The 23,839-nt window shown below is 46.2% G+C and overlaps 1 protein-coding gene across 2 annotated transcripts in view; it reads left to right on the forward strand.

The window, feature by feature from the left end:
* Positions 1-23,839, forward strand: part of LOC127567000 (formin-like protein 3) — a 143,370-nt gene that overhangs the window by 59,637 nt on the left and 59,894 nt on the right. Inside the window, exons 2-6 of one of the 2 annotated variants that reach the window (XM_052009605.1) lie at positions 4,720-4,803; positions 7,346-7,426; positions 8,454-8,530; positions 20,997-21,080; positions 23,175-23,327. In XM_052009605.1, the coding sequence (XP_051865565.1) occupies positions 4,720-4,803; positions 7,346-7,426; positions 8,454-8,530; positions 20,997-21,080; positions 23,175-23,327 (479 nt within the window). Of the gene's footprint in view, positions 1-4,719; positions 4,804-7,345; positions 7,427-8,453; positions 8,531-20,996; positions 21,081-23,174; positions 23,328-23,839 lie in introns of those variants that run through there. The other variant, XM_052009604.1, reaches the window with a different exon arrangement.

A 23,839-nucleotide genomic window follows, 5' to 3' on the forward strand; every position in this document is an offset into this window, starting at 1 on the left:
ATGAGAGCAAGAAAATGAGAGCAAAAAGTTAAGGCTTTGCTTAACTGGGAGCCATTGTGGGTCAGTGAAAGTGAAGGTAGTGTCACCATGAAGGAAATAACTTGCTTGTATTAAATAATCCACGATGAGCTACCATTTTACTGTGTTCTCAGTGATGTTGAAGTCTCTTTAATCCTTTCCTAAAGGCAAAACTGAAGTACCTTGCCCAGGCTGTTGGTGGCAAATGCTGGTAGGGATGCCTCTGAGTTATTGTGCTTCTTGCTGTGGCAGCTGCGATGCCAAGCTTCTGCAGCTGGCCTGACAGACTGACTGCCTCTCAGCTGGTCACCCCTGCCAGTCCCCGGGAGCCTTGGCTGAGATCTGGCACCTCATGCGCACACCCTGACATGCCGTCCCTCACTGAGGTCAGGTGGCCACTCAACGTATGCAGATCTTGATGGGCGAATGGAGGGGGGATTTTAAAGCAGGGTGTGTCATTGGGGTCAAACCGTGTTCCCTCCTTGTCACTCTCAAGCATCCATACACACACACACTCGCCTATCTCCATGTATGCACTCGCCTGCGCACAACCGTGCATGCACTCACTCACTTGCACACAAGCACACTCACTTTCGCTCATGCATGCACGCTCTCAATTTAGCTCGCTCCTGAGCGCTTCTCTGCCGCCCTGGCACGGGCAAAGCTCCCTTTCATGTGTGCATCCCCCATCCAGGGGAACTGCTGCACTGGCTGAGACCAGCTCACAGTCCCAATGCAGGCTGAACCGGGGACTTGCTTGCTATGCGTAGCTCAACCACTGATGACAGCAAATCTCTGAGTTATCAAGGTATTGTTTTTAAGGGAACAATGTAAAGTTGATTCTCTTGGCTTCACTCCGTCTTTGACACTTGATCCGAATGAATTTGATGTTTGTTTTTAGTCTCTGGCTCGGATTTCTTGGTTCAGTTTAGACTCAAGTAAATAGATTATGGGAGCTGGGATTGATTTGTAAGGCTTTGGGCAAGGGAATGCCTTGTTAACGGCTGGATGGTGTCCAGGGTCAAGTTCCAAGGTTGTCCAACCCTCTGGCTATATCTAGTACCTTTTTTGCCAGAAAGCCAGGAGGGCTACCTCCCAATTATTGGGATCCTTCTAGCCCAGGACAAATGGCTTTGGGTGTCTTGCATCCCCACACTGGCTCAGCAGCTAGAGTTCCAGAGTTCAGTCCTGACCTTGGGTTCTGTCTGTGGAGTTTGCATTTTCTCCCTGTGGGTTTCCCCAGGTGTTCTGGTTTCCTGCCACATCCCAAAGGAATGTGGTTTGGTAGGTTAATTGGTCACTGTAAATTGCCCCCCGTGTGTAGGTGGCATGAGAGAGCAAATAGGTTGCAGGGAAGTAAGAGAGGGAATGGGATTACTGTGAGAGCTAGCATAGATTCAGTGGGTGAATGGCTTCCTGTATCATAAGAAGAAATCTAGTCCCAGCTGGTTGACTGGGAGAAACCCCAAAAGCTGATTACCCCAAATGAGGAACAGGCATCAGTTGAAATCCTGCTGCTTCTTGGGCTGTTACTGCCCAGATCAGGGCTGAGAGATGAGCACTGGCCTTGCCTTGGTCCCAGCAGGTGCAACCTTCCCCTGTGCCAGACAGACTGGGCTGCTCCTTTGCATATAACCCAGATGGTGACCAGACTGAATTCAGCTCTGCCGCACTGACACTTTTGGCTCAGTCTGCTCGCTTACTCTCACAGACTGTCTGAATGCTTTACTTTTCTGGGAATTGACACACATGCCATTATATCTGCTTAGGCAGCAAGGGTGTAACAACGAAACACCCTGGTGATTGTGGACCAGATCCTCCCGGCACTCCTCCGTGTGTTTGCAATCTCCTCAGAGCAGACTGAGGAGTTCATTCTGCAAATCTGAAACAAAAACAAAGTGCTGGACATACTCAGCAGGTCAGGAAGCATCTGTGAAGATAGAGACCGAGTTTAATTTTTGGTGTCGAGGACCTCTCATCACCAACTTGGAAAGTGAGAAAGCAAGCATGTTATATGTTGCAGAATGGGGTAGGGTTGGAGATAACAGAAGGAAAGTCTTTGATAGGGTAGAGACCTGGATAATCCAGGTGACAAACACTGTTGATGCCATCTAAGGGAGGGTGCTGAATGCTTGTTAATCAGAGGTGATCTGTCTGGAGGAGGCAATGAATGAGGGCAGCAGAGGGAAATAAAACAACACTGGAACTATGTGAGGCAGAATACAGCAGCTACTGGAAATCTGAAACAAAAAGGAATTCTGGAGATGCTCAGCGGATCAGGCAGCATTTGTGGAGAGGGAAAGACTGAGTTGCAGGTGTAGAACGTTGCTCTGCATTCTATCATAGACATTCCCTCTCCATCTTTTCACCCTCCCTGCAACCTAAAACATACCCGTTTTCTTACTTTTTGAGTTCTGATGAATGGTCTTTGACCTGGAACATTGACTCTGTTTTCCTCTCCACAAGCGCTGCCTGAACTGCTGAGTGTTTCCACCATTTTCTGCTTTTTAGTTGCAGAGCTGCTTTCACACAGCAATAGAGCGCCGGTTCTAGTTGCATTCATTTGATGGAACTTATTTCAAAATAATGTAAACTAATGAATATGTAGGTATGATCCATGCCTCAGTGCCACTCACTTTGAGAGTCCAAAGGTTGTGGGTTTGAGTCTTGCTCTAGAGACTTGAGCACAAATATTCATGCTGACACTGTCAGTGTGCTACTGAGGGATTGCTGTACTCTTCAGGAGTGTTGCTCCTCATGTTAGAAGTTAAACCAAGGCCCCATCCACGCTCTGAGGTGAAAGTACAAGATTCTGATGGTAGTGTATTTGACTAAAAGTCAACGTTTGAATTTCAATCAGCATCACCGACGTAGGTTACCTAGCGGCAATCATGTCACTGTGAGATCTTGCTGTGCCCAAATTGGCACCCACTTTTCCTACATTAACAGCAAGGACAGTCTGAAAAGTTCTTTATTGGCTGAGGATGTGGTAGGTGCAACAGCGATGTTTCTTCTTCCTATGCCACCCTGCTTCAACAGGTTACTTTGTTTCACTGAAGCAGGTGGGCTTCTGACTGCCTTCCTGCATCTTGAACCTCTCCACCCCAGCAGAAACCTCAAAAGAAGGCTAACTGCTCCCGGACCCAGCTGATGTGGAAGCCCTTCCCAGCCCAGGCCTTACTTTCTTTGTTGAGCATGGTAGGGCTCTGCGTCAGAACCGTCTGCACGTGGGTCATGCTCGTGTTGAGCTCTGTGCAAAACTTAAGAGCCTGAGGTAATTGAATTGTTAAGGTGTGAAAGTGATCTGGAAAGCATTATAACAGGCCCCTCGGCTGATGCCATCCAGCCAGACACTTTGGCTTTGGGTTTATATCCAGCATGGGACTGTTCTAAGGAACTTTACCCTTGGCAAGCAAGCTTTAGTGAGGGAGAATGTTTTAAAATAACTCTTACCAAGATCCATTCTGTAGAAAAATGATCAATATATCTTGCATTCTGACTGTATCCAACCTCTGCAACATCTCTTATTGCATTTGTCATCACCTGCCTTACAATTGAATCCATGTGACATAAGTTGAAAAAGCTTTGGGTTCCATCTATATTCTGCATTCAGTCTCTCTTTTGGGGCTTACTACTGCTCTGAGGAGTGACATTCTTCAAGCCAGAGGTAAAACCAAGAACCTACCAGCCTGTTCTAGTGGGTAGTTCAGAATAAACGATCTTGTCTTCATCAGCACCAGAAATTGATTAACTTTCATTTGTATTACTTAGACATGCATAGAATGGGTGCTATGTCAACAAGAACATCTCCTTCTGTGCAGCTCTCCAGGATATTTGAGGGTGGAATACAAAAGAACAATTCACTTGTTCTCAATCAATGCAGGCACTTGGTGTTGGGAGCACTGTGGTCTCCGGAATTGTACATTTCTCTGTACAAAATTGATTAACATTAACATTTAGTTGAGCAAAATGGGTGCGAATGACTTGAGGGTATCTGCAAATCTGACTTTTTTTGTGATGAACAATCAGGCTAGCAGAAGGTATGGCACAGGTGCCAAGGGGCTGTCAGCCTGGTTAAATGGATTAGCATGTTGCAGAGGAATGCTTCAGATTGGGCACTGTCGTCTGACAGACACAGGTTCAGCTTCTTCTGTTGAATTCGTAAACTCTGCCTCAATCGTGTGGGCAACTGGTGATTGGGATTTGGACACCTTGTCTCCCTTATCTTATTGCTTGGCAAGTCCCACTCGCTCGTTGCCTGTGCCTCGCTCGTTGCCTGTGCCTCGCTCGTTGCCTGTGCCTCGCTCGTTGCCTGTACCCTTGCCAACCTACATTGCTGGGGGACTGCCGTGAGTATTGCACGTGCTGCTGGCACCCCCGGCCCAGTGGCTGGCCACAACCTGTCCTGGGCCCAAAGGCTGGGCAGAGCCTGTCCCAGTCCCAGTGGCTGGCGGTATTCAAGGAGCAGGTGTGTGGGGATTCACTGTCTGCTACTGAAGCAGGTGAAGTTTTTGATTTCATTGATTTATTGAGCATCGGGCAGTTTCTTTCATGGGGAGTTGACCCACTGTGCCGTTCCTATGCCTGGATGACAAGGCAGAAGTGTGCTCGGGTTCTTGGACAATGCGTGGTGTTATGTGGGCGGGCATGAAGGAGTAGCCACTGGGAAGTAACATGGCTCTCTATTTGCTTCCTTTGCAGAATTCTATGAATCTTCCTCCAGATAAAGCGCGGCTCTTACGACAGTATGACAACGAGAAGAAATGGGATCTCATCTGTGATCAGGTACTTGGAATCTGGCAAGATCTACCTTAAAGGTTGCAATGCAGTGAGCCCCTGACGATTGGTTTGAGGTGGGCGAGGGGTGATGTGGGGATGGGTTCCCCTCTCATTTTTGGCTTTGCCTTGATGAGCTTCTATTTCCAGACCACTGTGTCTCTGTTCTTCTGGTGACGTGAGACTTGCCATGTGTTCAATACAGAGTCATAGATTCATCGAGCCATGCAGCACAGAAACAGGCCCTTCAGCCCATCAAGTCTACACCGACCACCAAGCAATCATTTTTCACACTCATCCCCATTTTATTCTCCCCACACTCCCATCAACTCCACCAGATTCTACAACTCACCTACACACCAGGGCGAGTTTACATTGGCCAATTAACCATCGCTGGAGCTGTGAGACTGTGCCACCCTGTGGAGTTTTGCACCCAGGCTGGTCTTCTGTGCAATCCTCTGGAGTATTAAAAATCCAACTGGCCTTTCATTCCGCTATCCAAAAAATTAGCAGGGCTCAGACATGGCACATCATTTGAATTCTGATTCAGATGGTGGAAGGCCTGAGACGTTGGTGATAAGGTTGTGAGAGATTGGTCAGCCTGACAGGTACCGTGAGGTGAAGATTTGGAAAGCACTTGGGGGGGGGGGGGGGGGGCTGGGGGGCGGTGGAGGTGGTGGTGGGTGAGAGGGTAGGCGAGAGGTCAAAGATTTTAGATGCATGTTTGCACTGGAAAGTCTCAATGGACAGGAACTTGGCACATCAATCACAGGGGTGTGCTGGTGAATTTCTGGCCCTTCACTTTCAATGGGTGGGAACTCACTGGGAGTTTCACCTGTGTTTTCCAGCGTGCTTCTGAAGGGGTGAGGCTTCCCAGACTCTGTTCCAGGAATCAGCCCAACCTGTTAAGGAAAGGGATGCTGACACATCCATTCTGCTTCCACAGCCCAATTGACTACAACAAGAAAAAACAATGACTTGCATTGATATGGCACATTTAGCAGAGGAAAGTGCCCCCAAAGTGCTTGACAGAAGTGTTCGCAGACACAAATGGACTCCAACCAAGGAGGACTATGGGGAAGAATCCTGGAAGTATCATTAATGTGGTTGGTTTTAAAGGGAGAGAGAGAGAGAGAGTAGTAGAGGGGAAGAGAGGTTCAGGGAGGGAATTACAGAGCTTTGGGCCCTCAGCTCCAGAAGGCACGGCTACCATTAGTGATGCAATTAAGATTGGACAGGGTCCATTTAACTCAGTTCATCTATTAACTAAGTATGCTGCCTCTGGAACATCAAGCCATGGTTTTATAAAATCTGCCTATTAAAGGTTCAATCGTGTCTGCTTGTAGTGCCCAATGAGCAGATGCACTTCATAAGGCTGCGCAAACCAAAACGTGGGTGCAAGTTCGATCTTGGAGCAACCTGTTCTCCACTTGCTGACAGGCTGGCGGAAGAAGGGGTGGTCTCTACTTTTGGTTTTCGACATCTCTAGCAGAAAAGAAATCAACCAGGGTTTCTGCCCTCCAACTTCCCACTTTGCATTGTCTCGCAGTGGAAAGCCTGCATGTGAGCATGGAGCGGGGCGGGACTATACCTGGCTGTGACTCCTCCTGCATTCAAATATCTGCAGCACTGGCACCTGTGTAGTTGTTCTCCAGGAGCAGATGCCCCCTTTCTGGGAGGAGCTACTGTCTGTGTCTCTCTATTATGATGTAGACTTAAACACAAGAAGTTATTTTGCCCAATGTGCCTCTCCATGGCCTTCTGGAAGAGGTAGTTCCTGCTCTGACCCCTTGAATGCAAAGATTTCCATTCCAATTCCTGTTAGAAGTTCTTCCAGGCAGCACATTCCAGATCATAACAACCTGACACACACCCGTGTTCCCCCCTCCAGTTCTTAAACTGTAAGCTCAATATTCTATTTGTGAGGTGGAAGGATCCTATTTTCCATATTGAAAATGGGACTGATGTAAATTTAGGCATGAGTGACACTGCTGGACCAGGTACACTTGAAGCAAACTTTTTATTTTACTCCATTTTCCCCAGTTTCTTGTGTTGTAAGAACACAAGAGTTGGAGTAGGAGAAGGGCATTCAGTCCCTTGAACTTGCCCTGCTGTTCAACCAATATCCTGCAAAAACAAAAATACTGCAGGTGAAACAAAACAGAGACTGACAGAAACACTCCAAGAGAAACAATGTTCCAGGTCAAAGTCCCTTTGTCAGAAACTGATTTCTATCCAAAACGTTGACCTTGTTCCTCTCTCCATCGATGCTGCCTGATCTGCTGAATGTTTCCCAGCACTCTCTCGTTTTGTTTCGATTCAGACCCCAGCTGATCCTGCACCTCATCCACTTTCCTGCCCAATCCCATATTCCTCGACTCCCCTTGTGCTCTAAAATCTTTTGCTCTTGCCCTGAATGATGAGGTCTCAGTGTCTGTAGCTCTCTAGGGTAGAGAATTCTAAAGGATCAGAAATCTATCCATCACATGTTTATCAGCTTCTTGTGTTTGAACCTGAATGACTGACTGACTGTTTCCATTTGTGTGATCAGGAACGGTTTCAGGTGAAGAACCCTCCACACACCTACATCCAGAAACTCAAGAGCTATCTGGATCCAGGAGTCACCAGGAAGGTAAAAGGAACTATGATTAAAAATACACCACTAAATATTTTTTTTATGGGGAGGAACACATTCTTGAGATTGCGGCAACACATGGACAAGCATCCTTAAGAATAACATTTGGAGCATGTTCGAGCCGTTCTTTAGCCTCTGGGACTGTGAGGCTGATTTTGTATGAGGGATAAGGCATTAAACTGAGGCAATACCTGCCTCCCTCTGGGAAGTTCTACCTTGTGACCTCCCCAGTATGTCAATCAGAAGAACCCTAACTAGTTGAATATGTGGGATCTGGATGCATGCAGGACTGGATGCTGAATTTCCTCCATTACAGCATGGACTGTTCATCAAAGTAGATGTAGTTCAGGGATGCAGAGATAGCCATGGTTCTGGAATTAATGGAGAGCACACGTCCCTAATACAGCTTCTCCTCAGGCAATCCAGTTTAGCACCATGATACCCCTCAGTGTTAATCCCTGCAGTTATTGGTCATTCTTCCTCCATTTCTACCTTTTCTGAGCTCTGGGAGAAAGCAAAAGGGAAACATGGGGAGGAAGTGTGGAAGGGGGTGTGAAGGAGGCAGTGAAGAAGGGTGCATGGGAGGGAGGGTGAGCAAGAGAGGGCATGGGAGGGAGAGTAGAAAGTGGGGGGAGGAAGGGGTGCCAGAGGGAGGCGGATTGAGGTGAGGAATGAAATAGAGATTGAGGCTGGGGGATGTGAAGAATTGAGCGGGGGGGGAAGGTGGCAGGGGATAGAGTGAGGAAGGGTGGGATGGATAGTGAGAAAGGGAGGGAGAGTGAGGAAGGAGGGATGAAAGCTGGGAAGAGAGGGGATAGAGTGCAGGAATAAGGGTGAGTGCACAAAGGTGTTTGGAAGCTGGGCATAATTATGTGCATGGTTGAAAATGGCCACTATCTGTGCCGCAGGGCCAGTATGTGTACCATTATTCAATTCCTTTAGTACGATCCCTCTGTTCATCACCCAGATGAGAATTAACCAGATCTGCATCAGCTGACAGTCAACCCTTTCTTATCATTTGCAGAAGTCTAGACGCCGACGTGCAGGAATCCACCAAAGTGCTGCGGAGCTGGAGATCTCCCTCCGAACTAATTACATCGGGTGAGTGGCAGTGCTGCATGTGAGCACCAGCAGGTGCAAGGCAGTGTAACATGAGGAAACAGTGGAAACACTCAGGGGCTGGCAGCCTTGGAGTTGATGCAGAGAATAGTACACAGTTGTCCCAAGGTGGTTGAAGGTTCTTCTGTTCATTGTCAGAGAGTGGTTGGCACACAGGGCCTGAGTTGGTGCCAAGGGAGAGGAAAGAGCTGAAGAGATGTTGGAGAACTGGGGAGGACAAAGGCCATGGAAAGATCTAATGTCCAGGATGCAGATGCAGCTGGCAAGAGGAAGGCAAAATAGTATGTGGTCTTTATTATAAGAGGATTTGAGTTCGGCTGTAAAGGTTACTTACTGTGATTACAGTGGGCCGGTGAGATTGAGGAGTGGCTGCACACAAGGTACAATTTAAAAAAGGGATGCCCTCCTGGAAATGTTTCTGAAGTGAAATTTCATAAATCTTAAAGGCTGAGCAAAAGGAATGACGGAAATGTCAGTGCAATGTGTTCCTATGGATGGAGAATTGTACCGCTCATTATATATACTGCTTGTATATCAAAGAGTCAATGGCATGACAGTGAAAATTTGTAATGTCTGCTTTATGAGGAGAGATTGAGTAGGCTAGACCTGGTTCTCTAGAGTTGAGGAGAAGGAGAGGAGATCTTATTGCAACTTACAAAATTCTTAAAGGGCTTGACAGGCAGAATGAAGGGAGGATGTTTCACCTGGCTGAGAAGCCGAGGACCAGGGCTCACCATCTCAAAATAAAAGGCCATTTAAGGCCGAGGTTGAGAAAGAGTTCTTCACTCAGAGGGTGGTCAATCTTCGGAATTCTCCACCGCAGAGGGTCGTGGAGGCTCACTCGTTGAATTGCATTCGAAACTGTCAATAGGTTTCTGGATGTTAAGGGAATCAAGGAGATGTGGGGGTAAGGCAGGAAGATCTGAGGCAGGAGATCAACCATGACCTTGATTAATGGCAGAGCAGGCTCAAGGAGCTGGATGGCCTACCTCTGCCCCTGAGGTCGGGGGTTGGGGGGGAAGGTGAGGTAGAGGCCGGGAAACAGCGGTACATAGTGAGGATGGATTGATGAAGGGATGGGCCTGGGTGCAGGGCAGCAGATTGAGCAGGAACAGAGTCAAATCCCCTCATGTCACCATTCCACTAATGGAAGCTGCTGAAGAGCTGCAGCCCAGGGAACAGAAAGGGATTGGGAGGATAGTCGCAAGGAGATGAATGCATTCCACTTTTGGAAATTTGATCTCGGACTGAGATTGGTCAACCTTCAGTCACTCCTGCTCTAACAGCTCCTCAACAGGAAGAGTAAGCAGACAGCACATGCCATCAGAAATGAAATGTGTGCTGTGGAGCAGCCTGTCGAGGTGACACATCTTCAGCTGGGATTCAGCAGCAAAAATGTAACCAAAGCGGATGGATATCCGCGGAAGCCTGTTTCAATTCCACAAATTGTAAGTTTACAAGACCAGTAATTAGTGAGGGCAGTAGGTTCAGGATGGTAAATAAATTATGAACCATTCCAGAGGCCATTTGACCCATCATGCCTTTGCCAACATTTGATAAACAGATCTGTAGAGCAGTGTATCTGGAATGCTGATTTATAAATGGGGTTTTTATGTTCACGAAATGGAATCCTTGAATTTCTCATGCAGAAGAGAGTAAAGAAAAACTTGTATTTCTGTAGTGGCTCAGGATGTCCCAAAGCACATTGCAGCCAGTGATGTACAGTATTTCTGAAATATTGTCATGGTTGTAATGCAGGAACACTTTACTCTGCATTCTGTATTGTTTTACCCTGTACTACCTCAATGCACTGTGTAACGAAATGGTCTGTACAAACAGTATGCAAGGCAAGTTTTTCACTGTACCTATTCAAGTGACAATAATAAACCAATTCCAATTCACATGCATTCATGCACACACTCTCTCTGTGCGCGCGCGCGCGCACACACACACACACACACACACACACACACACACACACACACACACATATATATATATAGGGTTGAAGTAAACACTGCAAATGCTGGAAATCTGAAACACAAACAGAAAATAATATCAACTGGAAAGTGGGCAAAGGGAATGACTAATAGAATTTAACTCAGACAACCGCGAAGTGATGTATTTTAGGAAATTAAACTAGGCCAGGACATATACAGTGAATGGCAGGGGCCTGGGGAGTGTTAATGAACAGCGAGTCCTTGGGGTACAAGTACATAGTTCTCTGAAAGTGCAACACAGTTAGACAGAGTGGTGAAGAAGGTGTACGGTATGCTTGCCTTCATCGGCCGAGGCACTGAGTGTCAGAGTTGGGACATCATGTTACAGTTGTACAAATTGTTGGTTAGGCTGTTGTCACACTACAGGAAGGATGTCATTAAGCTAGAGAGGGTGCAGAAAAGATTCACAAGGATGTTGCCGAGACTGGAGGGTTTGAGTTATAAGGAGAGATTGGACTGGCTGGGACTGTTTTCCCTGGAGTGAAGGAGGCTGAGTGGTGAACTTATTGAGGTTTACAAAATTATGAGGGGCATAGATAGGGCCTCAGTCTTTTCCCCAGGTTAGGGGAGTCTAAAACTAGAGGGCATAGCTTCAAGGTGAGAGGGGAAAGATTTAAAAAGGATTTGAGCAGCAAGTTTTTCCACACAGAAGGTGGTGGGTATATGGAATGAGCTGCCAGAGGAAGTGGTAGACACAGGTACAATTACAATGTTTAAAAAAAACCATTTGGATAAGAACATGGATAGGAAAGGTTCAGAGGGATATGAGCCCAAATGCAAGCAAGTGAGATTAGCTTAGGTAGGTATCTTGATTAGCATCGACGAGTTGGGCTGAAGGGCCTGTTTCCATGCAAAATAACCTTATGTATCCATGAATGCTGGAAATATTCAGCAAATCAGGCAGCATCTATGAATAGAGAAACAAAATAACTGTTTCTCTCTCCACAGATGCTGCCTGACTTGCTGAGTGTTTCTAGTATTTTCTGAAGCTGTTTTGAGTGTTCGTTGAGGGAGCGGTGTTGATGAGACACCACAGGGACTCCTCTGCTCTTCCAAATAATGCAGTGCTCCTAATACCTCAACCAAAAGGCAGCATCTCCAACAGTACAGCACTCCCTCAGTACTGTACTCACCTGGGTGTCAGGCAAGGGGTTGCGTGCTCGAGTCTCTGATGTGGGACTTCTAACTAAAAGGGGAGAGCGCTATCACGAAGCCACAGATGACACAGCTCTTGCACTTTCTTCGAAACCAGTCTCTCAGCAATTTTAAAGTCATGATAAAACTTAGAAGCATAGAAACTCATGGCACAGAAGAAGACAATTTGGCTCAATCTGTCTGTGCCCAGCTCTTTGCTAAAGTAAATACAAAATCAATCCCCTGCTCCACTTTGCTGTTTCTCTCCACACCTTCCTATCATTCAATATTAAACCATTTTATCATTAAAAGATACAATGGTCTCTGCTTCAACCACTTCCTGTAGCAAAGCATGATATGCATCAAGCATTGCTCTGTACATTGTTCGATGTTCCACGTGATTACCAGCATATGGTAATTGGTTCTTTAAAGTCTCAGTGAGCAGCATCTGGGTCAGGAGGTTTGGGGTTTGAGTCCTTCTGCAGAATCACGAGCACAGAAAAATCTAAGTTGAGTTGTACTGTCCAAAGAAACATGCAACCAAATCATTGTCTGCCCTCTTAGGAGGATGTAAAAGATTTCATGGCTCCTTTCCGAGGGATATCGGGGGCGGGGTGGATAGCCCCAATGTTCTGGACATTAATTATCAAATGCTCAGCATGGTCATGATCACACTGCTCCCAGTGGGATCTTGCTGTGCGTGGATTGGCAGCCACATTTCACACACGACGACAGACACCACACTTCAAAAATACTTCATCAGCTGTAAAGCCCTTCGTGATGCCCTGGGGTTGTGGATCACTGCATCGAGGGGTGGCACGGTGGCACAGCTGGTAGAGCCGCTGCCTCACAGCTCCTGTGACCCGGGTTCGACCCCGACCTCCAGTGCTGCCTGTGTGGAGTTTGCACGTTCTCCCTATGACCGCATAGGTTTCCTCCCACATCCCAACGACGTGCGGGTTGGTGGGTTAATTGGCCTCTGTAAATTGCCCCTAATGTGTAGGTGAGGGGTAGGAGAATCAGTGGGAGTTGATGGGAAAGTGAGAGAGAATGGGGTACAGGGAGATTAGTGGGGGAATAGGATTGCTCTGAGAGCTGGCATAGACTCAATGGGCTAAAGGTCTCTCTGTTGTAAGTAAAATAGGTAAAATAATTCTCTCTCTCTCTCTCTCTTTCTGAGCATTATATGGGTGGGAAAGCCCCAGTCAGGATGCGACATTATGACCAATTACTGCACAAACAAAATAAATAATAATAATAACTGCAGGTCTGGAAACTGGCAAATGACAAAGGCAGTGGAAGGGTTAAGCTGGGGAGGGGAGGTGTTGAAATGAAAAGGAAGGCGGTTTGCAAGAGATTCGGGATGAGGGGGTGGTGGTTGGGGTGGAGTTAATAAGTAAGTAAATGGTGGAAATATACTTCGGAAATGCCATTGTACGGCCTCAATTACACAGCAGATTGGGCTTAAATAGCAGGGAGGAAAAGCCTCCCATTATCTGTAATACATTGGCTTCCTGCAGACTGCTGAATCCTTGGGATGCAGTGATAACACTGCTCCTGCCTTACAATCCCCTCACAGATGGCGGACTACCAAGGCACTCATTGCATTGTCGCACAGACCACTCTTCAGGATGTTTGGAGATCAGTTGTGTGCCTGCATCTGGCCTAGGAAGGCCCACTCACAGCAGTTGTATCAGAGGACTGATGGATTGTTGCACAACTCCTGTTGGAAGTTCCTGCCTTAATACACTTGGAATGTGTACAATGTTTAGAAAATGAACCCAGTGCCCTCCCTCTGTGTATGGGCTTTGCTTTTAGCATGGCTGCCTGTAACCTCTGTTATGTCTTTCATTTCCAGTGGCCCTGTCAAAAATTAAAGTGACCCGTCTGTAATGCGTGCTGTCAAAGTTCTGCATTGATAATGCATTACATCAGGGCACAGGCATTGTTGTTGGGAATTCAAGCTCATTGTCCACTCAGCATCCAGGGGAGAGAAAGGCGGGTCGATGCTCTGAACAGGTCTCTTTGCCGGAGTCTTGAGATGCAAAGCTCCACTGGGTGGTGCTGTCCTTTGGGTACATTGAATGCTGAAATTGGTTCCAGTATGGTGTCCATTGCTTGTGGGCACACCTTTGGTCGCCAAATTAGAGAGAGCATTGCTACGTGCAGACCAATGCATGTAGAGTATGCTGTGAATGGATTGGATTACGATGGCAATTCTCATCCAGTACTGGTCTGGTGGCAGTGCTGCCAAATTAGACCTCAATGATGCAGCTAATACTGTGTGTTCCACTCGCAGAGCTGAGCATGTTGGTAATTGGTTTATTATTGTCACACGTACCGAGATACAGTGAAAAACTTTGTTTTTCGTGCTGTCCAGACAGATCATTTCAAAACATAAGTACATTCGAGGTAGTACAAAGGGAAGAGCAACAACAGAATGCAGAATATAGTGTTACAGTTACAGAGACAGTGCAGTAAGGAGCAATAAGGTGCAAGGGCCATGACATCTTTATCATACAAGAGGTCCATTCAATAGTCTTATAATAGTGGGATAGAAGCTGTCCTTGAGCTTGGTGGTGCATGTTTTCAAGCTCTTGTATCTTCTGCCTGATGGGGGGGGGGGGAGAAGAGAGAACATCTGGGGTGAGTGGGGTCTTTGATTATGTTGGCTGCTTTCCCAAAGCAGTGGGAAGTGTAAACAGAGTCTATGGAGGGGGAGCTGGTTTCCGTGATAGACTGGGCTGTGTTCACAACTCTCTGCAACTCAGATAAGATACTGTTGGGGTATAACTGTGACCCTGAGGTGGAGGTCCCATTCCCTGCCTGAGGACCATGGTAGAAAGCTTGAGAATGTTCCACACCATCACACTGAGTTGCAAGGGAGATGCTGCTGCTGTGATAGAGGTGATAGAGAATAAAGGATACTGTTCTGAAAGGGTGCAGCGGGGAGCTGGGGGCATGTGTGCACAGGTAGCAGGGCAGGTTGAGAAAGTGGTCAACAAGGTAGACACAATTCTGGGCTGTATCAATAGAGTATAAAAGCAGTGAAGTCATGTCACACACTTATAAAACATTGGTCTGTTCATCTCTGGTCACCTCGTTATAGACAGGATGTGAAGACATTAGAGGGGGTCCAGAGGAGATTTACAAGAATGGTTCCTGGGATGAGGGACGGCAGTTACAAGGATAGACCGGAGAGGTTGGAACGTTGAAGGGAAGGCTGACAGGAGATTTGATGGAAGTATATAAAATGATGAGGGGTCCAGACAGAGTGGGTAGTGGGAAGCTGTTCCTTTTGGTGGAGGTTGAATACTGGAGGTCACAGGTGTAAAATAAAGGGGAAGATAAATAATAGTGACCTGAGGAAAATCATTTCTCTGCAGCATGTGGTTGGAATCTGCCTTCAGATGTGGTGGGAGGTAGGTTCCAATCTGGCCTTCAAGAGGGAATTGGATAAATATCTGGTAAGGAAAAGTTTTCAAGGTTATGATAAAAGGTGCCAGGAGATAGAATGAGTGAGTCACTCTGGTAGAGAGCTGGTGTGGACATGACGGGTTGAATGGCCTCTTACTGCGCTGTAATTATTCTATGGTTTATTATAATTAGTTTTTCCAGGTATGGCTATTTTAATACCCATGTCCTATTGAGTGCAGTTTGGCTGCGAGAGTGAGAGGGCTTATACAGCAGGACAAAATGCTCAGAGCCACGTCTGCAACCAGCTAAGCAGTTGGTGGAGGATGGCATTTGAAGATGCATGATCTGATTTTAACACTCCTGTAAGGTTATTGAAACTGCATCCAGGTCCTTGCAGCTTGACTCCTGGCATTGACTCGATGGCCATCCACTTCCCACTGCCTCTATAATTTCTGCCATGAGAACTTTCCAATCCCCTCTTAGAGTAGGACAGAGTACATGCACTTTCCACTTCCTCAACCAAAGCCTGCAGTGCCCCACTCTCTCCCATTCTGCGCCATGCCCACTTAAGTTGCATTCACCACTGCACCCACTTTCACCATCTCCAGCTCCAATGCAATTCCTTTTTCGGTTGCAGCTTGGGCTCGCCACTGACGGCTTTGGGCTCCTTGTGTGGGAGCACAGCTCAAGCCAGACGGTTTTAATTGTGCATCATTTTCCATGCACCTGTTTTTTTACCAGCATCCAATTTTATCCCCCTTGATGTTTTGAGTGAGCTATGCTGTACTCCATGCTTCTCTGCATTTCTGTGAAGCTTCAGATACTCCCACTATTAGACTGTTCAGCCCACGTATCAGGCATTGATGGATGGTCATAATTACTGGAATGGCATCTTGCATTTCTATTCATTGCCAAAACATCAGCCCCAATCGGTCCAAGATGTATATCTCGAAGACTATATTTTTTTTTAAGACCTTGCATTTAAAATTATAAGCATTTCCTGTTTGGCTAGACCTCTGCTCCCACGCAAGTTCCTGTCCAAGGGGCTGTGGTCTTTGGCTCAGCTCATCGCAGCTCCTCATCAGAACAATGTGTGGCGCACTAAGACCCCACGAGGATCTGGGATCCATGGCAGCGCTGAATTAGACTGGGGCAGGGGGCTGGGTTATGCTGAGCCCTTGTTGGAGGGATTTTTTCCTTGTTGAAAAGGATCTGCATTGGAGAACAACATCACAGTCCTCATTAAATCATTTGGAAATAATCCAATGCATAGTCTGACAAATTGCGCCTAATTGCCATCAGGGTGGCCTGTGAACTGAACCCATTTGCAGGAAGGTCACACATTAAGGTTACATATTAATTGGCTGCCCTCCCTCATTCTCAACCTAGCTTGTTCTTTTCTAGAGAAAAGAACTCCAGTCTTTGATGCTTGTTACAACCTCATAGTTATGCTATTATCCTTAAAGTCTTTTTTGTTCCACCTTTTGCATCCTTTACTTTTATAATTTGGAGATGGGAACTGTGCAAGGTAAAAGTGTGGTCTAAACAGGGGTACTGTATCCCCTTACAGGTGGCAGTGTGTATCTGTTTGCAGATAAACATGTATCCATTTTGCTTGGGAAGGATTGTTAAACGCTGTGTATAACATAAACAGATTTTGTGGACTGAAGGAGAAGATGCCAAAATAAAAATAATTTGGAATGTTGTTGACATAGGATGTGAGTTCCCAAACGGACGCACGTTAGTCCCACTTGTAGTTGACCTCTTCTTTTCACCCCACCTCTGTATCCTGTTCCCTTTCCTCCATCTGATCTGCACCCTCTTGAGTGGGAGGCCCTGGAGGTGGACAGGGAGGAGGGTGGAGCTCTGTCGGCCTCATTGTGTTGTGGCCTCAAGTGACAATCTTTACATACAGAGAAGATGCACCCTTGGTTGTCCATCTCGATCCCCATCAGATAACCGAGGTGGACGATGTGACCCTGCAGAAGTGATGGGAGTCTCCTGGGAACAGGTGGTATACTCTTTGGGTACTAGCCCAGGCTTGTCTAAAGGCTGGGAAAGTTAATGGGGGACAGCAGGCATGATGAGGAGACCACAGTGAGGGAGAGCTGACCCACAGATCCTCTTGTGACTTTTGTCATCTTTATCAGAGGAGCATCCTTGCCTTGTGGGTTGGAGACAATTGTCCAGTGCTTGAAACTCCACTGGAAGCAGCGTATTCATTTTGAGCTGTTTTTTTGTTGTCTCGCAGTTCCATTCTCCCACACAGAAATATTGAATCCTATTGGATCCATTTCCACCTCTGCCACATCTAAATGACCATATTTCATGGATCAGCTCCAGAGGGATATTCATCTGCGAAGGGCAACACAGACAAGTCTCGCCCTGTCATCTTCCACCCCATGTCACCCTCTCCCACTCCCCATGTCCCCCTTCCCCCAACCTTGGCATCCACACACTGGCACCTCCCAGTAGGATTTGCTGGTTGACTGTAGGGGTCACTAACCCCAGATGGTTTCTGTCTTCCCCTCCTGAGCCCAGAGTTGTCAAGGCCAATGGTAGCACATTAGCAGTCTGAAATGGATTAACTCGACACGAGCCTGCAGTTAAATTAGGACTCGGCCCTGTGGAGATAGAGAGCTTAGTGGAATGGTGTCATAACAACAACCTTTCCCTCAATGTCAGCAAAACAAAAGAGCTGGTCATTGACTTCAGGAAAGGGAGCGGTGTACATGCACCTGTCTACATCAACGGTGCTGAGGTCAAGAGGGTTGAGAGCATCAAGTTCCTGGGCGTGAACGTCACCAACAGCCTGTCCTGGTCCAACCGCGTAGACGCCACAGCCAAGGAAGCTCACCAGCGCCTCTACTTCCTCAGGAGGCTAAAGGAATTTGGCATGTTGCATTTGACCCTTACCAACTTTTATCGATGCACCATAGAAAGCATCCTATCTGTATGCACCATGGCTTGGTACGGCAACTGCTCTGCCCAGAACCGCAAGAAACTGCAGAGAGTTGTGATCACAATTCAGCACATCACGGAAACCAGCTTCCTCTCCATGGGCTCGGTCTATACTTCTCGATGCCTCGGTAAAGCAGCCAGCATAATCAAAGACCCCTCCCACCAGATATTCTCTTTTCTCCCCTCTCCCACTGGGGAGAAGATTCAAAAGCCTGAAAGCACATACCAGCAGGCTCAAGGACAGCTTCTATCCCACTGTTATAAGACTATTGAATGGTTCCCTAGTACGATAAGATGGGCTCTTGACCTCACAATCAACCTCATTATGGCCTTGCACCTTATTGTCTACCTGCACTGCACTTTCTCTGTAACTGGAACATTTTCTTTCTTTTTCAATCTTTTTATTAGTTTTCAAATTAATACAGATTAATATATCAATGTTTATACATGTAATACAAACAGTAACATTTTATTCTGCATTCTGTTATTGTTTTACCTTGTACTACCTCAATGCACTGTGTAATGAATTGATCTGTATGAATGGTATGCAAGGTACGTTTTTCACTGTACCTTGGTACAAGTGACAATAATAAACCAATTCCAATTCCCTGTCTGTTTGCCTGAGTTACCACGCCAGTTGCAGTGTTTACCCAATCAACAAAGTTGCTCTTTATTTTTGGTTGGGTGACTATGAATTCTTTTAATTCATGGTTAATCAAATCAGAGCAAAATACGTTGCTGAAGGGAATAACATGCAGTAAAATGGAGGACCGCATCACATTTGCCTAGATGGCATGTGGAAATAAAAGCTGGCAGTAAAGGTTGCAGGATTAAATCAGGGTAGTGTTGGCCAACCAAGAGGGGAATAATTCTTTTTAACAAATAAATGGAACTGCAGCAACATCTGTGAGTCCAAGTCATGCCAAATCTATACATGAAAAAAAGAACAGGCTTGCCTGCAACACACATCCTATCTGATGCTTGGACTCCATTTCCTGCCCATTACAGGCTTCGCTATTTTAGGCTATAGGTGCATTCAGAATCAACAGGCTGGAGTTAAATGGCCATACACTGTACTGTGCACAGCGCCAGCACAGATGTGGAAAACAGCTCCTGGGCTTCACATTGCTAGCGTGAGCTGGTGGAGCAGTGGGGGCGGGGTGATGGGAGGAAATGAACTGCTTCCTCCAAATCAGAACAGACAGTCTATTGCTGCTTCTTGATAATGAAAATGGATTGACTTGTGATTGTTCAAAAGAGGCAGGATACACTGGAGCAGCTCCTGCTCTGGGTTCAGATCCAGGGAGAGGTCTACTGGGAGAGGTCTCATCTGTCTTGTAGCAGTTGGCTTTTTAAAATGTTATAAGTAAACGCCTCCAGTTTCAAATCCTTGCTCATGTTATCAAATCCCTCTGTGGTCTTGCCCTCTCACCCTCTCTTAGCCTTGCCACCTTCCAAGAGCTCTGTCCTACCATTTCTCCTTCTGTTTTAATATCCTGTTTATATCAGAGTAATCCTGGTTCGTCATCCTATTCCCTTTTTATCTTCTGAATATGAACCAACAACTCATGTAGTGCCTTTAATGTCAGCAAACCACCAACGTGTCTCACAGGAGTTTCATACAAATGAGCAGCAAAAGTAGGCCTCTCAAGCCTGCCTTCCCATTCAAAAAGATCACAACTGATGTGTTGTAACCTCAGCTCTGCCTTTCCACATCTGAATCTTGCCCCAGGGATGGATGCATTGTGGATATCTGTCCAACGATGCAACAACATCAGCTGATGATGGATCTTCTTTTATATCTTTGACTTGGTACCCCTTGCACTACAAAAGACCAATGTAGCATACATTCACATGCTTTGCAGTCATCTCCACTTCAGGAGATAATAGAGTAGGTGGGATAGGTTTAAAGGAGGATCCCAAGGAGGCAGAGATGTTCAGGGAGGGAAGACTTGCAGCTGAAGGCATAGCCCCCAATAGTGGAGTGTCTAAAACCAGGCGAAGGAGCAGTGAGACTATGGAGGGGTTTGAAAACATGGATGAGAGTTTTAAAATTGAGCTTTTGCTTAAATAGAAGTTAATGTGAATAAGATTTGATGTAAGTTAAGATATAGGAGCTATATAAGGCTATGGATGATGGACTGATAGATGGCAGCCAGGAATGTGTTAGAATACTGTCATGTCGCATCTAAATGAAAAGAAAAGATGTGAGTGAGGGTTTCAGCAGCAGATGAGTGAGGCAGGGATGGTCAGACGATGTTACAGAAGTAGAAATAGTTGGTCTAAGAGATGGCCTGGAGGTTATCTCCGGGTGAGGTATGACGCAAGCAGACTCAGTGCCCGGGGGTAAAGAGCAATGAAACCCGGCACAGACAACAAGCTGCACATTATGAGTGGAGAGCAGTAAAAAAAAGGCAAGTAGGCCCCAGACCACACCATGATCGGTCAAATGTCAAATACTAGAGGAATAGCTTTAGGGTGAGGGGGGGAAAGTTTAAAGGAGATGTGCGGCACAAGTTTTTTACACAGAGAGTGGTGGGTGCCTGGAACATGCTGCAGGGATGGTGGTGGAAGCAGATACGATAGTGGTGTTTAAGAAGCATTTAGACAGGCACATGAATATGCAGGAAATGGAGGATCTAGACCATGTGCAGTTAGATAGGTTTAATGTAATTTGGCATCACGGTTGGTACAGACATCATGGGCCGAAGGGCCTCTTCCTATGCTGTACTGTTCTACATTCTATGATCACCTCTAGGCCACGCAGGCTGTTCATTCCCAAGGTCTGGTGGGTTGGAGACAGTTACTTGGCATTGGTAGATATTAATATGTCTTTACTCCCGCCATACATAATAGTGGCAAATCAAAGAAACAGGATCAGCTTATGTGCACAAGGCTGACAGTCCATTAATTAATTCTATTTTACTCTTTTCTAGGTGGGTTAGAGAGTTTCTAAACGATGAAAACCAGGGTCTCAATGTGCTGGTGGACTATCTCTCCTTTGCACAGTGTGCAGTCATGTAAGTAGCCTGAGGAGAGTTATCTGGTATCACACTTGTCCATCTTGGTTGTTTCACGCATCATGTTTAAAATTTTAATTCTGTTAAAGACATCATTCTCTGCTTTTCATCTCTTATCTTTGCTGTCCTTGAAATCTTTCAACAACAGAAGTTGGGCACAACAGATGTTAGGAGTGGATGCATTAAAGCAGCCTAAACAATTTAAAGTCCCTTGAATACTCTTGCGGTAAGTGAATTGTGCGGAAATGTGCTCTCTTACCTCTTGGGTGGCCCAGTAACAAGGAGGGTGTTACTTTTCTGCACATCTGTGGCATTTTATATTTAAATTCCAGTGTAAATTGCTGTATCCATCTCCGGCTAGGGTTCTCCTGTCACCATCTGTGCAGGATTCACCATCTGTGAACAGATTTGGTTCCCATCAGCCACCAGCTACACTTTGTGCACCTGGGCATCTTGCTTCTGCCACTGACAGTTTAACCAAAGAGGTCGGAGGGTGCAGTGCTGAATGCGGATGGATTAGGCTAAATGGCTTTCCTCATCTGTGAGATACCATTGCTCCTTAATGGCCAGGTATAGAGGCAAAGCATCTTCATGTGATCAGGTCCTGGGAGCGTTCCGATTTGCAGTAGTCCCATTATCCATCTTGGGCTTCCCACTGGTGTCTTCCACCACAGCAGACTTCCATGGATTAGCTAACCTTCCTTAATTTGGTTATATACATGGAAACATATGAATTAGGTCACTTGGCCGCTCGAGATTGATCTGCCATTCAATAAGATCATGGCTGATCTGATTGTAGTTTAACTCCACATTACCATTCAACCCAAGTAACCTTTCACCCCTATCAAGTATCTAACTACCTGTGCATTAAAAAGATTCAAACACTCTGTTCCACCACCCTTTGAGGAAGAGAGTTCCAAAGACTCAACCTGGTAAGAGAAAAAAAACTGATTCATCTCTGTCTTAAATGGGCCACCCCTTATTTTTAAACAGTGACCCCCAGTTCTAAATTCTTCTTCCACATACCAAGGGTTTTGGAGCTACCCACATTCTGGTCTGCAAAACCCGGGCTAGTCAATTCTTATTTGGGTTACATTTTACACTCACTGGTTTGTTCAGCAAAACTCAGAGGATGAGAGGCACATCCCTCAAAATGGCAGCTCCCTCATGTAAATCTTAAACCAGAACATCAAGCTTTGTTTATCAGCAGCTGGAGATGCGTGGGGATTACTGGGACCATAGGTTAAATTTTATATGCGGGCACCACAGAGTTCATGACACACTCCCAAGCAGCCCACAGGAAGGGAAAGTTTGGAGGTTCTAGTTGTGAGCTTATATTGGTAAATTTGCTTGGATTTCTTTTTCAGAGGGGCTTTCTAACTACTAATGACATTTGTTTTACTACTCTGTTTTCCATTTCACCATCGCAGCCTCTCGCCATTCTTCAACGCTTTCGGTAACCAGATCTTTTGAATGTGCATTGCTTCCGAAATGCTCTCTACCATCCAGCTGCTGCTGTCGATGTGCCAACTTTCCACATTTCCGGACTTTTCCACAGTGGAAACTCCCTTGCCTATGATGCCTGGGTACATTTTGTGCGTCGGAAATGGCCAGCGGGTAGAAATTTGTCTTTGGTTGCATTGGAATATGGACCTTCTGTTGTACATTCCCCTTCCTCCTGAAATTTGGTCCCTTTGAAGTCAGTTTCAACTACCAGGAGGGGTTTGAGCTGCAATGTAGATTTTGCAGGAAACCGACCTGCCTTGAATTGGCTCTTGCCAGGGCATGATTCTAAGGGTTTTATTCTTGGGGCATGACCACCAGTGACAAATAGTATGGTAGTGTTGGTGTTATGACAGCAAGGTCCAAAAAGTGTGTGCAAATCTTCCAAAATAAAAATCCCATATCGGCTAACTTGCAAAGCTCCTTGATCCTCGCCTAAATTTTTAGCAGCAACCATTTTAACAAATGTGTACTCTTCCTGTTGATAAAACGGAAGAAGATGCATAGGAGCCTCTGTCCTCAAAGGGGCAACATGATAACTGACTGTGGATGGGGGTGACCAAAAGAGATTTTTATCCCATTGTGACCTAGGTTTGACTTTGACCTTGTGGAGAATGGTGATGATGGTGCACTCGACAAGTCAAAACCCTGGGGCAGGTCTATAGAAGATTTGCACCAGAGCAATGTCCTGCCCCTGGCTTTCAGCAACAGTCTCTCTCGCTCTGCCAGGCAATCTATCCTACGGTATGTACTGCTCAGCTTCTAACAGACGCCAGGGATGCAATGGGTACCTAGATTCAGCCACAGAAGGGTCGGGGTCACCTACCCAGCCCCACCCAGAATAAAAACAATCCCGAGACCTGAAATTAAATCCCACCGCAGCAGCTGTGGAATTATAATTCAGTTAATTATCTGAATTTGGAAAACAACGAGCCTCAGTGATGCCGATCACAAAATTGTGAAAGCTCAGTAGGTCCACTCATATCCTTCAGGAAGGAAATCTGCCGTAGTTCCCTAGTTTGGCCTGTATGTGACTCCAGGCTCACCAATGTAGTTGACCCTCAAATGGGCTGGCAGGCCACTCAGTTGTCACCAGCTCACCACCAACCTTCTCAGGGGCAATTAGGGATTGGCAATAAATACTGGTTTTGCCCGTCGACAGCTGATACTGAAAAAATGAATTTAAAAAAAACAGGATTATTGTAGAAAGTTCAATGAAAGTGCTGTCAGCATCTTTGCAGCCTCTCAATGAATAT

Source organism: Pristis pectinata, chromosome X (assembly GCF_009764475.1).
Source record: "Pristis pectinata isolate sPriPec2 chromosome X, sPriPec2.1.pri, whole genome shotgun sequence".
Lineage (NCBI taxonomy): Eukaryota > Metazoa > Chordata > Chondrichthyes > Rhinopristiformes > Pristidae > Pristis > Pristis pectinata.